The sequence below is a fragment of the Malaclemys terrapin genome, chromosome 6 (genome assembly GCF_027887155.1).
Source record: "Malaclemys terrapin pileata isolate rMalTer1 chromosome 6, rMalTer1.hap1, whole genome shotgun sequence".
Taxonomy (NCBI): Eukaryota; Metazoa; Chordata; order Testudines; family Emydidae; genus Malaclemys; species Malaclemys terrapin.
In genome coordinates, this window is record NC_071510.1 from 14,284,495 (window position 1) to 14,300,100 (window position 15,606).

At 46.6% G+C, this 15,606-nt stretch overlaps 1 protein-coding gene across 4 annotated transcripts in view; it reads left to right on the top strand.

Annotated features, from left to right (window-relative positions):
- PALM2AKAP2 (PALM2 and AKAP2 fusion) overlaps nt 1-15,606 on the top strand; it is a 391,958-nt gene that overhangs the window by 89,166 nt on the left and 287,186 nt on the right. For all 4 annotated transcript variants that reach the window (XM_054032673.1, XM_054032675.1, XM_054032674.1 and 1 more), the window contains exon 3: nt 4,106-4,236. In XM_054032673.1, coding sequence (XP_053888648.1) covers nt 4,106-4,236 — 131 coding nt within the window. The remainder of the gene's footprint in view (nt 1-4,105; nt 4,237-15,606) is intronic.

The window sequence follows — 15,606 nt, forward strand, 5'->3', positions numbered from 1 at the left end:
TGTGACATGTCGAACAGTTTCACAGCACCACGGCCCGTCAGTTAGAACACAGCAATCAGGAGTCCCGTTTGGGTTCGAGCCCCGGTCCCCCCCACAGTTTGTAAGAGGAATGAAATTAAAAGACAGTACACCGAGAACGAGTGCAAAGAAATGTTAAGTGTCTCAAGCACAGCCAACCCGTGGAACTCATTGCTCATTGGAAGCTGGATTTTTTTTAAAGGGCTGGATAATTATATGTCTATTAATAATAGCTAGTGAGGCACGTTTAATACAGTCTCATACCTGGGGGCAATTTAGTAAAGCAGTTAAGCCTGTACCTAATGTCAGTGGGACTTCAGCACGTCCTTAAATGCTTTGCTAAATCAGGACCAGAATGATTAACCGCCAGGATTAGGAAAAAATAACCCCAAACACTCTCACTCCATGCCTCCATGTATAGCATGGCACAACTGAGTTGATGATTTTGCTTTCTTCTGAAGCATAAAGTATCGATCATTGTTGGAGGAAGACACAACTAGAAGGTAGATTAGTGGCCTGGAGAACAATTCATGTCAATGGCAAAACTCACAACATTCAGTTGTAGCTGACACCCCATCTACAGTATTGGAAATCCTCTGTTCTGTGAATGGGAGGGGTTATTTTTTAAGGTGCAAGGGGCCTGATCCACAGCCCAATAAAGCCAGTGGGAGTTGGGGTTGTTTATAAAGTCTCATTTGCTTTTTCATTTCACAGTACTTCTGTGCCAAGCTATCACATTAAAATCTGCTTCTCTGATATGCAGTAGATCTCCCAGTGATATCAAATAGCTTATGCACAGGTTGTGTGTGCATGTGTGTCTGTCTGGCCACAAACAAAATGACTGATCTTTTTCTTTACTGCCAAAAAGCAGTTTGTTTATTTTTATACTGAGTTTCCACAAATCTGGTTCTATAACACCTAGAGACCTCAGCACTTCATTAAAAAGTCTGATGTCGCAGGTTTAGGCAGCCTTTGAATTTAAACCTATTTGAATTGTCAATTTCCTTTAACGGCTTCACTTTGTAGACTGCAGAGGAGATAAACTCACACACCTGGTCGCTTTCTAGACCAGGCGGATGGGCTCAGGTTTGAGATTAGGCGTGTGTCAAGGAGTTTTTCCAAAAGTCATAGAATATGTTTCTCTGGCAAACCGCACTGGAGTATTTGGCAGGATGCAGAAATAATCACTGGCCATTAATAAGCACCATCTTGTCTGGCTTCACCCGCACAGGTTATCTGTGGTCATAGATGACCAGTACAAATGAAGCAAGAGAGCTGGAATGCCAGCAGTGGACGTTTCAGGTGGAAGTTTAATTACAAAATTAAGGGGTTTTGAATGTTTATGCTGCAGCTGTGCAGGGGCAAGAGAGATTCTTCACCCCCTCCATTTGTTCAGGGGATTTCAAGTGGTAGACAGCAGAGCAATCCACACTGCTTTCACTGGGTGACTGACACAAACCCGTTGTGAGGAAATTGCTGGTTCCGTTGTGGATAAAATCAGATGCAGGGTGGGACTTGGAGTGGACAAACATTAAGTCTCTTCTGGGTGGATTCAGGCCCATGAGGCTCACAAAATCAGCCAGGGATGCTTCATTCTGCAACCTGCCCTTTGGACTCCTATCCTCCTAGCTAGTTGAAGGGCACTGGACAAATCTAGGTTCATTTCTGGTGGAGATTGTCAACACAGCCCTTAGGGCTGCATTATGATACCTTTACACATTCCAAGTAGTAATTTCCCACTCACATCATCCCATTGACTTCTGCTGAACTATACGTGGAGTAAGCGCTGTTCACTATGAGCTAGGGAAGTCTGGCCCTTAGGGAGTGCAGGTGGCCAGGCTATTGTGTAGCCTTTGCTAAAGAAACCATCACTGGATACTGACAATCTGGCTAACTATCGTTTTGTATCTCATCTGGTTGAAACAGAGAAGGGTGGCACAATAACAAAGGGATATGAACTGGCCATCAACTAGTTTAGGCTGGTAATTAGATGAAGGTTTCTAACTATCAGATGAGTGAAGTTCTGGAACAGCCTTCCAAGTGAGGGCAAAAAAACCTAATGTGTTTCAAGACTGAGCTTGATAAGTTTATGGAGTGGATGATGTGATGAGACTGCCTACAATGGCAGATGGCCCATCCACGACCGCTATTAGCAAATATCTCCAATAGCTGGAGATGGGACAGTAGATGAGGAAAGCTCTGAGTTTCTACAGAGAATTCTTTCCAGAATTCTGGAAAGAATTCTGTCTGGCTGGTGGATCTTGCCCAGATGCTCAGGGTCTAATTGATCACCATGTTTGGGGATGGTAAGGAAGATTCCCCAAGGTCAGATTGGCAGAGACCTTGGGGGGGGGGGTTGCCTTTCTCTGCAGAGTGGGGCAAGGGTCACTTGCTGGCTTGAGCTAGAGTAAATGGTGGATTCTCTGTAACTTGAAGTCTTTATATGAAGATTGGAAGCCTTCCATAACTCAGCCAGATGTTATGGGCCTATTACAGGAGTGGGTGGGTGAGGTTCTTTGGTCTGCAATATGCAGGAGGTCAGACTAGATGATCATGATGGTCCCTTCTGGCCTTAAAGTCTATAAGTCTATGAGTCTAAGGCTGTTGGATGACTCTGAATAGTGAGATGCCTCAGATCTTCTTGATCCTTGTCAGTTTGGGTACAGACCTGGGTATGGAACAGGAACTGCACTTGTCGGTTTGGTAAATGATCTCTTGCTGGCAATGGATGAAGATTAAGGGTGGGATTTTTAAAAGCACTTCTTCTTAGCATATGTGCAACATGCCACGGGTGGCACGTGACCATGATTCATCACCGAATTTGGTCTGCTGGTTGGATCATTAGCTTCCCTGGCTTGGGCCAGGTACTAACGGGGAGTTTGAGATGAAAAAGCACTGAAGTGGCTTAGGAGCACAAGTTCCTTTGAGAGTCACTGGGATGTGTGCTCCTAAATCACTTAGGTGCTTTTGAAAATTCTATCCTGAGTGACCATGCTGATAAAGTGAGACCTATATGCTGTCTCTGATACCACTGATCTTGATGTCTTGTTGACTCACTTGCTGACTGTAGCAATAGTAAATATGGCAGCTTCATTCTTCCTTGTTCCTTTTTCTTTCCCAGAGGCTGGCATCGGACAATTTAGCCTTCATTCCTAAAGGTGCTGTTGTCTGGCATTCCATCTTGTCTACCCTCTTATACAACATGTATATCGGACCATGGGGAGAGAGGAGTTAGTGAGAAGGCACACGCCGGTGTGCTTTAGGCGTACCAACACCCTAAGTGTATCTTACCATCCATAGATTCACCAGTGTGTCTCGTTGGATGACAGCTACCGGGTAGAAGCTCACTCCAGATGAGACTGTACTAATTCTGATAGGCTGAGGGGGAAATATATGGAAAATATGGTGAGAATCCAATGTATCACCTTATTGAGTGTGTGCTACTGCCACTTGTTACCACAGTCCTGGGCTGATGTTCATTACCCAGCTGCTGTTAAACTAGCACATACTGATGTAAGATTTTTTTTGTCTTGGTTTGGCTAGGAGATTGTGAGCATTTCCATAGGCACTGCTTTTGGTAAATATACTTCAAAAAATCACAACAAACATCTATGTCCTTAATCATCTTCACTTTTCTAAAGCATGTTATGTTTAGATCCCACTGCTTTCTGTTGGAGCATCGCTCTTTGCTTTTGATTCTATAAGAGTTTTATGCGGCTATCCCTCCGAGCCCTTGCATTATGGCTCATAAGATGGCCTATATCCGGGCTGGGATTTCTTCTAGGAGTGGTTAGTTTGAGTGGTTGGAAATTCAGTTTTCATTAGCAATTACAAATAACTTCAGATTGACAAATCAGTGGCGCATATAGTATATACTGTAAAACGGACACTCTGACTTCTGGCTGACCTGACATCTGGCTAAACCCCTCAAGGATTAGCTAGTGTGTATGATGTGTATAATATTTAAAGTGCTAATTAGTGATTCAGTGAGGGCTATCAAATATTTAAAAGCAGATTTGGCTTCTCCTCCAGCTCAGGGAATACAGTTTTCCTTCTTACGACTCTTCTCTTTTTTTTTTCCATGTAGTCAAAAGCGCTTCGAGAAAAATGGCTGCTGCAGGGTATTCCCGCTGGCTCAGCAGAAGAAGAAGAAGCCAGAAGGAGGCAGTCAGAAGAGGATGAGCTCAGAGTGAAAAAGCTTGAAGACAACATCCACAGGTAGGTGCAGTTTTCCTTTACTTTCACAGGGCTAAATTCTGCCCTTTGTTGTGCATGTGTGGTTTCCCTTAAACACCTGGGCCAGATTCTCCATTGCCTTGCGCCTCCTGTAGTCATTACATCAGTGCACAGTGAGTGCAAAAAGTGTGTACACGCTGCTCACCATTCTGCTTTTCACTGGTGTAATTGACTACACAAGATGCAGGGCAACAGAGAATCTCGCCCAGGGAATTGTATGTGTGTGTTCAGCTGCAGAACTTGGCCCCTTCCCTTTTTCTTTTTTTTATCTATTTCTCATTACACCTATTCGCTTTTTTTGTTTCAAATGATGTGTTCTAAAACCAACAAGAGCAAATGCTTTTCCTTCTGGAGAGCAAGCCCAAAGGCCGAATTCTTCGGTCAAGTTATACCGATGTAAATCCTGAGTCGTCGAAGTCAGCGCAGAGCCAGCATAAGATTGTCCCACAGCCTTCATGCATTTGCAATTCAGGTCTGCAGAGTGGTCTTGATCCTGAAGGAGAGGAAGGAGGGCCCATTGGTGAGAGCACTAGGAGGTGAGAGACCTGGTTTCAGTTCCTTGCTCTGACACAGGCCTTCCAGTGTGCCTATGAGTAACTCACTTAGCCTCTGTGTGCACCAGTTCCCGCCTCTGCCACAGTGACACCTGGACACTAGAGTGAAGGGATAACAAGGATCAAGACCTCTCTGAAGACCTGAATTCTTAATATATAGAACAAGTTCCATTGATCACTAGATCCCTCCCACCAGATCCCATTGAGGCAGGTGTAAGGGGAAAGTTCCTGGAAGATAGGTCCATCTACTGGCTAAGATAGTCAGGGCTTCAGCGCCATGCTCGAGGTGACTCTAAACCTCTGACTGCCAGAAGACAGGGGTGGATCGCACCAACTGCCTGGTTCTGTACACTTCCCCCGAAGCTCTGGCACTGGCCACCATCAGCAGATACTGGGCTAGACAAACCCAGTATGGATGTTTTTATGAGTGGTGGAGAAAGGGGGAGACAGCAGGAATGTGAGCTAGAGGAGGGAAGCAGAAAGAACTGCAAACATCCTAAAATGCTGATTTCGGTTTGGTGTCACCACCCAGCCAGGGGAGATGCTGGGCGTTAGCCCAGGATGTGTCCCAGTAGCCAGAACACATTAGAGACTTGAGAGTGATGGGAGGAGTTGCATGGTAATATGCTGGAGAAGATGCTTAGCCACATGGCTTCAGTGGGACTACCTATATGCTTACAGGTAAGCACATGCTTAAGTACCTTGCTGAATCAGGGCCAACGGCCCCTGCCCTCTCTCCCTTGGCAGCATGCTACTAAAGAGAGACCCTGTCCATTATGGATGGAGCTGGCCCAAACCACTTAACTAGACAGACTGGAGTTTGGCTGAACCAAATACCCAAGAGCAGAGGAAAACTATTGTCTGATTATACGACAAGCCAGACGGGTGAGACTGTCATTGCACCATATGCCCAGTGTGCCAGGGACCTTGGTTCTCCATTAGAGATTCAGGCTGTGTTATATGGGTGAGTGCTGAACAGCTGCAGTATTGAGGCATCTGTGAAAGGAATCCTGTAACACACATGCCTGGTTGCGGGGGGCAGAGTCCTACTGGAGAATAAGTAAAGTTCAGGGCAAAGAACAGGGCAACTGGCTTATTGTCATCTACTGGCAGTTAGCCTCAGGCGCCAACTTTAACAAATGAGAAGCACCCACTCATCCCCACTAGTTTGCAGCAGAACCTGCCTGTTGTTTACTGAAGATTCAGTTTCTTTCACTCAGGTTAACATGTTCATAAGGGTCACTCTCTTACTACTACTACTACTGCTACTACTTATTGCTTGTTTAAAATAAGAGCCACTATGTTGTAAGAGATTTCACTGTGCCTTTCCAGGTCAGAAATAAACACCAAGGCTTGGCAAGCACTCCAAATACAGTGCCAGAGTAGATACTGCTGCATATCAGATTGAAGTTAACACAGACGGCCTACAGTCCCACATGGGCCTGTTTTCCTGTGTTGTGAGGGGGTGGCATATCTCTACCCTCGGGCAGTGTTAGAGCTAGCGCTAGATTTATCTGTAAAATCTGGGGCCTAGAACCCAGGCTGCTCGATCGGAGCAGACTTAGGCCAATGCTCGGTGCTACTGAAAACCCCACCCTAAATCTCTCTCGTTAAGACAGTGCCATTCCCTTGGTGCGAATTCATAGCACAGTGTTATTTGCAACAAAGGTCAGGAAACATTTCTAAAAACCATGATTTTTAATCTGACTATCTTACTTTAAATTGGATGGAAGATTAGGACCAAAATCTGGGAATCCCATCCTATTACATGGGAAGGGGAACAAGGCATTTGGGGAGGGGTGTCTCTCCCTTTGTGACAGGAGACAGCTGAGGGAAGTGGGAAAGGGTCCGGTGAGAGATCATTGGGGAGGACTGTCCCTCTCTTCGTATCAGAAGCAAACTCAGCATGTATGCATGGAGCTCGATGGTAGAAGATGGCACTAATACTATCATGGTAATTGCATGAGCCCACTTACAGCCTACGGCTCAGTCTGACATCTTTTTTTTTTTTTCTTCTAATGTGGCATCTCCATTACTGGAGGTTTGCAACCATAGTAGCCCATTCTGTATAATCCCCTGCTAATCTCTTTGAGGATGAATAGTCCTTTTGATCCACATCATCCATCCAAGGTCTTTTTTTTCTGCCTCATGTTCTTCTGCCATCGGCTTTCCTTTCCAGTGCCCATAAACATGCATCGCCTGTGAACCTCTTAAAATGTGTCCTGCAAATTGAACGTTTCTCCTCATAAGATCTCTGACCAGTGTTTGTTGAGTTCCAATACTTTTTGTTAGTTACATAAACTATCTGTCATGTTTTCAGAATTCTTCTATAACTTCATAATTTGAAGACTAGTCGTCTCTTTATTGTCAGTTATTTGAATGTCCGTGTTTCACAGCCATGATTTAATACAGACCAAATGTCTGCTGTTAAGAGTCGGAATTTACTGACACCTTTTCTCACATTGAATAGCAACTCACTCCACAAGTGGACCCATTGAAATCTTTAGGACCACATATACAGTAAGGCCCACCCATGGGAGGTGAGGGTATCAGAATCTGATCCTTTGTTGAAAAGAGTTGAAAAAATCAAGGCAAAAAATGTTTAACTTTTTCCTTTTTCCCATTCTTTATTCGATTTTCATGAAATCCAAGAGACAGGAAATCATAAATTATGGCCCATATCCTGCAAACTCTTATGCATGTGAGTAACTTTACCCACGTGAGTAATCCAACTGACTTTAATAGGACCGCTCCTGTACAAGTGTTTGCAGGATCTGGGCCTATCTTAGTCAGCATTTCTGTCTACACAATCCCAGGCACATCCAGAAAGTCAGTATGTCTCATAGACATCATAAAAAACCAGTAGTAAAGTACAACAGTCCATAATATAGAAGCCATTACAAATAACTAAATACTGTTGTATAATTAAGCAGATAATTACCAACAAAGGGCACACAGAAGTACAAAACATACATAAAAGACAAAGCAGGGAAAGAGAGACTATGGCAAAATACAAGCAGAATAAGAGCCTTGCAGTAAAAATCACAGGCAGAGTGACCACTTGATGTTTGAGATTATTTTAATTTGCTTAGAGAGTGAGGAATCATAGGAGCATTAGAAGCGTAATTAACCAAGAAAGAAAAGGCGAGATGGGTAGAGACACAGAGTTGAGGGACCTTTGTATCCAGGGATTTGGTTCTGACCTAGCCGACCGAATAAGACTGACTAAGCCTAATTCAAAGTGACTGGAGTTTGGCGTTGTATGCTTTTTGAGAAGAGAGAGTCTGGCGGCATAAGAGGGTGATCTATCTGTTTTGTTAAACTTACTTGAGCAGCTGTAGGTTCATAAGTGCTTGGAAATCTGCTTTTTACACTAGACCAGAAGAAAACGTCTTCCCATGAAGAATCTTACTCCAGTGTCAGATAATCTAGTACTGGATGCTGATTTGGTTCTAGACTTGGGTAAAGATTCATTTTGAGGGAAGAGGAGATATTTTCTTCTAAACACTTGCACCAATCACTAGCTGAAATGTTTAGCATATATCGTGGGTTTGATCTTGCTTTGAAGTCCCATTAGACTCTTGTCTTTGACAATGGGAGCATGATTGGGTCTAAACAGAAGTCAGACGGAACTTGGTTGAAAAGCATTCTTTAACTATTAGATTCAGCAAACATGATTGCAAGATTGTGTGGACTGTTTCTTTAAATCTGTGGCAGAATGCCAGGCAGAAGTGGGTAGGGGAATGCTCTAGGCAGGAATGCTACAGAGCAGCTGAGAGCAAGGAAGAGAAGCATTAGCGATAATGCTGTTTTCCTTCTTCTTATAAGGTTTCTTCTTCAGGGTTGGAAGAAAGTAACTCTTTCTGTGATTTTTTGCCATTGTCACCTGACTGATATTCCCTGGGTTATACAGTTGCATTAGATTTGGGGCAGTAAATATTTGACCCCCTCCTCTCCCCGAATCACAAACATGAAATGTTTCCTTTGGTCTAGCAGCGAGATAAATGCCTAATGAAGTTTCGCAGACACATTCTTGCCTAAGTGCTGTAGGTGAAGCAAACATTGGAATGCTCTGTCTGCCTGTCGTGGTTATTTTTACCACATGACAGTCTGTTATTTTACAGCAGTAAATGGAAAATTGGCATTCAACATCTGGGTATTAACAGCCGGCCTTCGCAGAGTATGGCAGCCCACCCACAGCCTGCTGTTCCTTCCCAGTATTTGAAAGGCTTCCAAACTTATTTTATTTTATGAGATTATGTTATATAGTGTCCCAGAGACCTACATTTACTACAAAGGGTGGAGGATTTTTCTTTGCTGTGAAACAATTATGCAAGATGCTTACATGTAATAACCTCCGTGACAACATATTTCATCACTTGATGACTGAAGCCAGTTAACATGGCTAGTAACTTCCTTGATTGTACCTAGCTTTCACAGGCCTGCCACAAAACCAGTGGGACTTCCATGAACTTCTTGTGAGGATGAATGCTATTCCCACAGACTTGCTTGAAACCCTGACTTGCTTTTATAACACTGTGCTCCTGAGGGGGAAAATCACTCGGCAAAATCCTCAGCTGATGTAAATTGGTGTCTCTCTATTGAAGTTAATGGAGCTACACCAGTTTATGCTGGTTGAGGATCTGACCCACCATCTCCAAAAGGGAGACAAATCACAGCTGGTTCTTTACACACTGTATTCAGAGCTGGATTGGGGTGGATGCGAGCTGCACCTATAGTGCATTGGTTTTGAAGAGGGTCTCAAAGCACCATGCACAAAGGAAAAGGGGAGAGACCTTTGTAACAGAGATGTGGCACTGTGACAGCGCTTGGGGTGGGGAAAAACGGAAATGCAGTGGCTAATGTGTATGTCCACTGCCCTTTACTGGAGAATTTCAGAGCTACTCAAGTGTCATGTGCATTCATTGACTAATGTCTGTAAGCCCTTTGAGGTTATGAAGTTGTGTGAGTGGGTGGGCGGGCGTGTGGGCACTAGCGTGCTAAGCAGGATTGATTTTAAATTGTGACTTTTCTTGTCCTCTAGTGACTTGCCTCACAAAAGAAAAGTCTAATACTAGCCTACTATAGCTAATGGAGGTCTTCCTTTACTCTAGGGTTCAGGCCTGTGCTTTGGAGCAAAGGTCATGAGTTGTTCCCCCTGACTGGTGTACATTTTTGCTGGTGACTGTTTTGATAGCATGCTTGTTTGGGAGATTATAAAACAAGCATTTTTAATACCTACAGAGGATGCTCGCGATAGGTGTGTTGCAAGTAAGAGCGATTTCCCGCTGAGAAGAGTTGAGCACTGTGCCTACCAGGTCGATCACAAGGAAGGCTTCCCTTCAGCATATCTGGTAGAGCTGACCAATGTGAGTCACAGATGAGTGCCATGCAGGTCTCGGGTAGCAAGAGATGCACGGAGTATGGGAGGTTGTCTGCCGCTTGGCTCTGATTGATTGGTGTCTAGCTAACAGCTGGCAGGCAGAGCTCACAATTTGGAGAGGGCCAGATCCAGACCAGATGGAAGGAAATTAATCTCTGTTGAAGCCCACAGAATTGTATCCGCCTTACATCAGAGTTAACGTAGCCTTTATTGCTGAATATTCAAATCTGGCACTGTTGGAGTCCTAGTGACTGGGATGGGCTCACAAAGAGAGAACCCTTGATGAAGATGCATAAAAGAAAAGCTTATTAACAAAAATAAATACACATAGGTTTGGGGGACGTTGTAACCCAAGTTCCTCCCACATCAATTGCTCCATCCTGAGCCTTTTCTCCTGTCTCCTTGGAGCTCCCAGCAGACGTGAACTCTAAGCTAATTCCTGTCATAGTATCTCCTGCTCCTTTTCCCCACATCATCTGCTCTCCTGCTGGTGTCCAAAGTGCCAGTCTTTTCTCGTTCCGTTGTTTGTTCCCTTGGTCTCTTCCTCGTGCCAGGATTCAGATGTATTCTCTGTATATCTCAAACTGGGAACCCTGAATGAGGCTCATACTCTGTGGTGTAATCAACGATTCCAACAGTCAGTGAGAAAGAGAGGCTGCTTAGAGCAGAAGTGAGCATGCTCCCTCAAGCAGAAGGGCCATTTAAGATCAGAACCAACACCTTGAGCACCGTCCCCAAGCCCAAAGGCAGCCAGTGCAGATGCCGGAGCACCAGTGCTATGATGCTTCACTTAACAAGCAGGCTGCCATATTTTACACGAGCCTCAAGCTTCCAAATGGATTGACACTGTAGCTTCAGGTAAAGCATATGCTGGAGGTGACTGAGGCTTGGCTCTTGTTATCATGAGCCTCATCAGCGAGAACAAATGGCAAACTCTTGGCCAGACTCAGCTAGACAAGAGCCATCTCGATTACAGCTGCTATTAGATCATTTAAAAGTAGCTTTTAGCAACATAGGTACATGTATAAGGCTGTGCCCTACTGGATCGGACCAATGGCCCATCACGAAGGCTACATTTTAGTCACGGATATTTTTAGTAAAAGTCATGCATGGGTCATGGGCAGCAAACCAAAATTCACGGCCCGTGACCTGTCCATGACTTGTACTATACCCCAACTAAATCCTGGGAGTGCCGCGGGTGCTGGGAGGGAGGGGAGGACATGGGTGCTGGGGTGTGGCCTAGGGGGGAGCCGCAGGTGCTGGGAGGGGTGGTCCAGTGGGTGCTTGGATGGGAGTAGCCCAGGACCCCCTCTGGTGCTGGAGGGAGGGTTGGCAGGGCTGGCAGGCTCCCTACCCGGCTTCTGAGAAACGGCGACATGTCCCTCCCTAAGCTCCTAGCTGTACGCGCTGCCAGCTCCGCACCTCCCATTGGCCGCGGTGCCTGTGGGTGGAGGCAGTGCGTGGAGCTAAGAGCTGAGGGACATGTTGCCCCTTCCGGGAAGCTCCCCCCCCCCCCCAAGTAAGCACCGTCCAGGGCCATCACCCTCGCCCCACACACCCCAGCCCTGAGCCCCCTCCCGCATCCAAACCCCTCCTGCTGCTGTTGGGGGGTCAGTGGCCAAGACTGCCCGAGCAGCAGCCGATGCGACTGGCCCAGGCACTGCCTGAGCTGCTAGGGCAGCCCCAGAGCCAGATGCCCCTGCTGCTGCAGAAGTCATGGCGGTCACAGACTCCCTGACAAACTCGCAGCCTCACCCATCACCTCTCGTACCTCTGTGCTGTGCTTGCACTGTTGCTTCAGAGTAAATATAAAACTATAAAGCACGTGGCTAATAATGTTATGCTGTACATGAGGTGACAACATTCCTGCCTCATGCTCGGGCTGATATTAAGCCTTGAAACGTGACACTCAATGCCCCCTGCCTTCGTGTGTATAACTACCTAAAATCTTCTAGCCCCTTATTAAATCTAGCGACACTGACGCTGACTTCCTAAAGTTGTAAATTGTGGTACATCATATATGGGAGGCTTTGATAGATATTCACTTTATACTATCTCCGTTAAGTCCGTCTGTCCCCCCACCCCATCCCCGCCGCCCCATGGCAAACAGGATTTGACCCCAACTCCTCTCCTTCCATTGCTACATTCGTCCTAGCTTGTGTTTATTGGGTTGCCAACTCTCCTTACGAGTGAGCCTCAGCGTAACAAGCCGCAGGCCAGTCCTAGCATCTGAAAAGCTCCCGCCATCCTTTTAGTTGAACGCTGACCCAGAGAATGATTTTTTTAATAGGGCAGGAAAAACGACATCAAAGAGACTGCTGAAATGGAGTCTGAGAACAGTGTCTCCCTCACACACACACACACACACACACATTCACCCCTCTAAACATTAGAAGCAGATGATTGTTCTACGGTGCGTTTACAAATGGCATAAAGAATTAGGCAATATACCCTGAGGCACTTCATCTCTTTGCTTGTTTATACTGCTTGTTTCCTTTCCTTTGACCTGAAGCCATATTAATTCGTCTTGCCATGGTAAACATCTTCCTATGCACAATCTCTGCTCTTGTCCAGGCTAGGGATAACAGTCTACCAGCTGGGGGCAGATAAAACAGATTTTAGGACTTGACAGGGCAGTTGCAATGGACTAAACTAAAGTCTTCCAAAAGCAGCTTTTAAAAACTGGTTAGGTTCATGCTGATCTCTTGTCTACACTGGGTCTGGAGGTGAACTGTCCAGCTCAGGCAGACATACCCGCAGTAGCTCCAATCAGGCTAGCCCACTGAAAGCAGGGTGTAGCCATCGCAGTGCCAGCCTAAGGATTGGCTAGCCGCCCCAATACAATCCCAGCTGAGACCGTAGGGATGCACTAAAACAACTAGCCCTGCCTGCCGCTCATGCTGCTGTGGCCACATCTAATCTGATCCCCTGTATAACACAGACCCTAGAACTTCCCCATGATAATTCCGAGGGGCAGATCTTTTAGAAAGATCTTTTAGAATCCCATCTTGATTTTGAAATTGCCATTGATGGAGAATCCAGACAAACTCTTGGTAACTTGTTCAAATGATCAATTACCCTCCCTGTTAAAAAAATCACACATTATTTCCAGTCTCAATTTGTCTAGCTTCAACTTCCAGCCATTGGATCATGTTATACCTTTTTTCTGCTAGATCAGGGGTTGGCAAACGTTTTGGCCTGAGGGCCACATCGGGGAATAGAAATTGTATGGCAGGCCATGAATGCTCACAAAATTGGGGTTGGGGTGTGGGCTCTGGGGTGGGGCTGGAGATGAGGAGTTTGGGGTGTAGAAGGGTGCTCTGGGCTGGAACCGAGGGGTTCAGAGGGCAGAAGGGGATCAGGGCTGGGGCAGGGGTGCAGGCTCTGGCTGTGGGTGTGGGCTCTGGGGTGGGGCTGGGGTTTGGGGTGCAGGAGGGTGCTCCGGGCTGGGGTCAAGGGGTTTGGAGGGTGGGAAGGAGATCAGGGCTGGGGCAGGGTGTTGGGACGTGGGGAGAGGCTCAGGGATGCAGGCTCCGAGTGGCGCTTACCTCAAGCGGCTCCCGGAAGCAGTGGCATGTCCCTTCTCCGGCTCCTACGCGGAGGCACAGCCAGGTGGCTTTGCACGCTGCCCCATCCACAGGCACCGCCCCTGCAGCTCCCATTGGAGCACCAGAGGGGACCATTGGAGCACATAGGAGCCGGAGCTAATGAGTTGCTATTTCGTATTTTAAAACACAGATGTGCAACTAGAACTACTGGAAAACAGTGACTCATCAAACTTAACAGGAGCATGGTCAAACAGTGGAAACCACTCATCATAGATGAAAATGTGAGGAATGGGTCTACCTACTATGGATATGAAAAAAATCAAAAAATTCCATTGTGAAGTGGTAAAACTACCCAGTGTATCCAGGGCCACCCGGGGGGGGCTAATGGGGCAATTGGCCCTGGGCCCCGCAGGGGCCCCCACAAGAGTTTTTCGGGGCCCCTGGAGCGGGGTCCTTCACTCACTCCGGGGGGCCCGGAAAACTCTCATGGGGCCCGGGCCCCCGGAGCTTCTTGCACTCCAGGTCTTCGGCAGCAATTCGGCGGCGGGGGGTCCTTCCGCCCCGGGACCCGCCGCCAAAGTGCCCTGAAGACCCGCAGCGGGGGGGTCCTTCCGCTCCGGGACCCGCCGCCGAAGCACTGGGTCTTCGGCGGCAATTTGGCAGCGGGGGGCCCCCGCCGCCGAAGACCCCAGGCCCCCTGAATCCTCTGGGTGGCCCTGAGTGTATCCAGTGATGCAACGCCTCTGAGGTGTGACAACTGATGAGCCAGGGCAGGGAACAGCTGTGGTCAGTGGGTGCTGAGCATCCACTTTTTTTTCAGTGGGTGGTCCACCCACGGAGTCGGCGCCTATGGCCACGAGCACAAATCAGCTGTGCTGCTAGAGAGAGCAAGGAAGAACAACTGTAAGCCGTATGAAGATTCCAATTTTTAGCTGGTCACTATGTTGGGTATGTGCTCCCAGCTAAGCATGTAAATCCAGATCTTGAGAGCCTAAGCCACTCTGAACATGCCAAAGACGGACAGTGTGGAAGCAATACAGTGGGGACGGGGTGTGTGAATTACTTTGCAAAAGTTCTGCCTTACCAGTCTGATGTCTGGGAGCCTCTCCAATGACTGGCAGACACACAGACTAAGGGTAAAATGATCAAAAGCACCTGAGTGACTCAGGAGCCTAAGTCATATTGAAAATCAGTGGGACTAAGTTCCTAAATCACTTGGGCATTTTGAATATTTCCCCCCACAGACTATAGTGTCCAAAATGCTATTGTCTAGAATTGCTTGTTTTTCTTTTTAAATTAGGCTTTCCTAAATGACTCTCTTCCATCCTCCACCCATGCTGGTGTTTTTCTTAGACTTGCTCATTAACGGCTGATGTTGTTTTCTTTTTACCAAAAAAAGTGTCTTTCGATCATTTGTTCTCGGGGGGAGGGGAGGAACAGATCCAGCAGAGCCTCTTAAATTCACACTGCTTTGGGGTGGGCTTATTGCAAATGACTCTATTTTGTAGATTTGGAATGCAAACAAATGCAGTTTTGGTTTTTGGCTCCTCCACTTCTGATTTTGTCTGACCTGACCCCACCTCAGACCATGATTCAGGGTTCCATGTCATGCAGAGACATGTGCAACATCAAGATTATCATTTATTATTTGTAATACAGTAGCAGCGAGGCCCTAGCTGAAATCGGCACCCCATTGAACCAGATGCTATTCACACACACTGAGTCGCCCCGTAATGTAAATAAACAAAAGGTGGGAGGGGAAACTGAGGCACGGGGTGGTGAAGTAACTTGCCCGAGGTGACAAAGCAAGTCAGTGGCAGAACTATGACTATAACCCAGGTCTCCTGACTCCCAGCCCAGTGCCCTA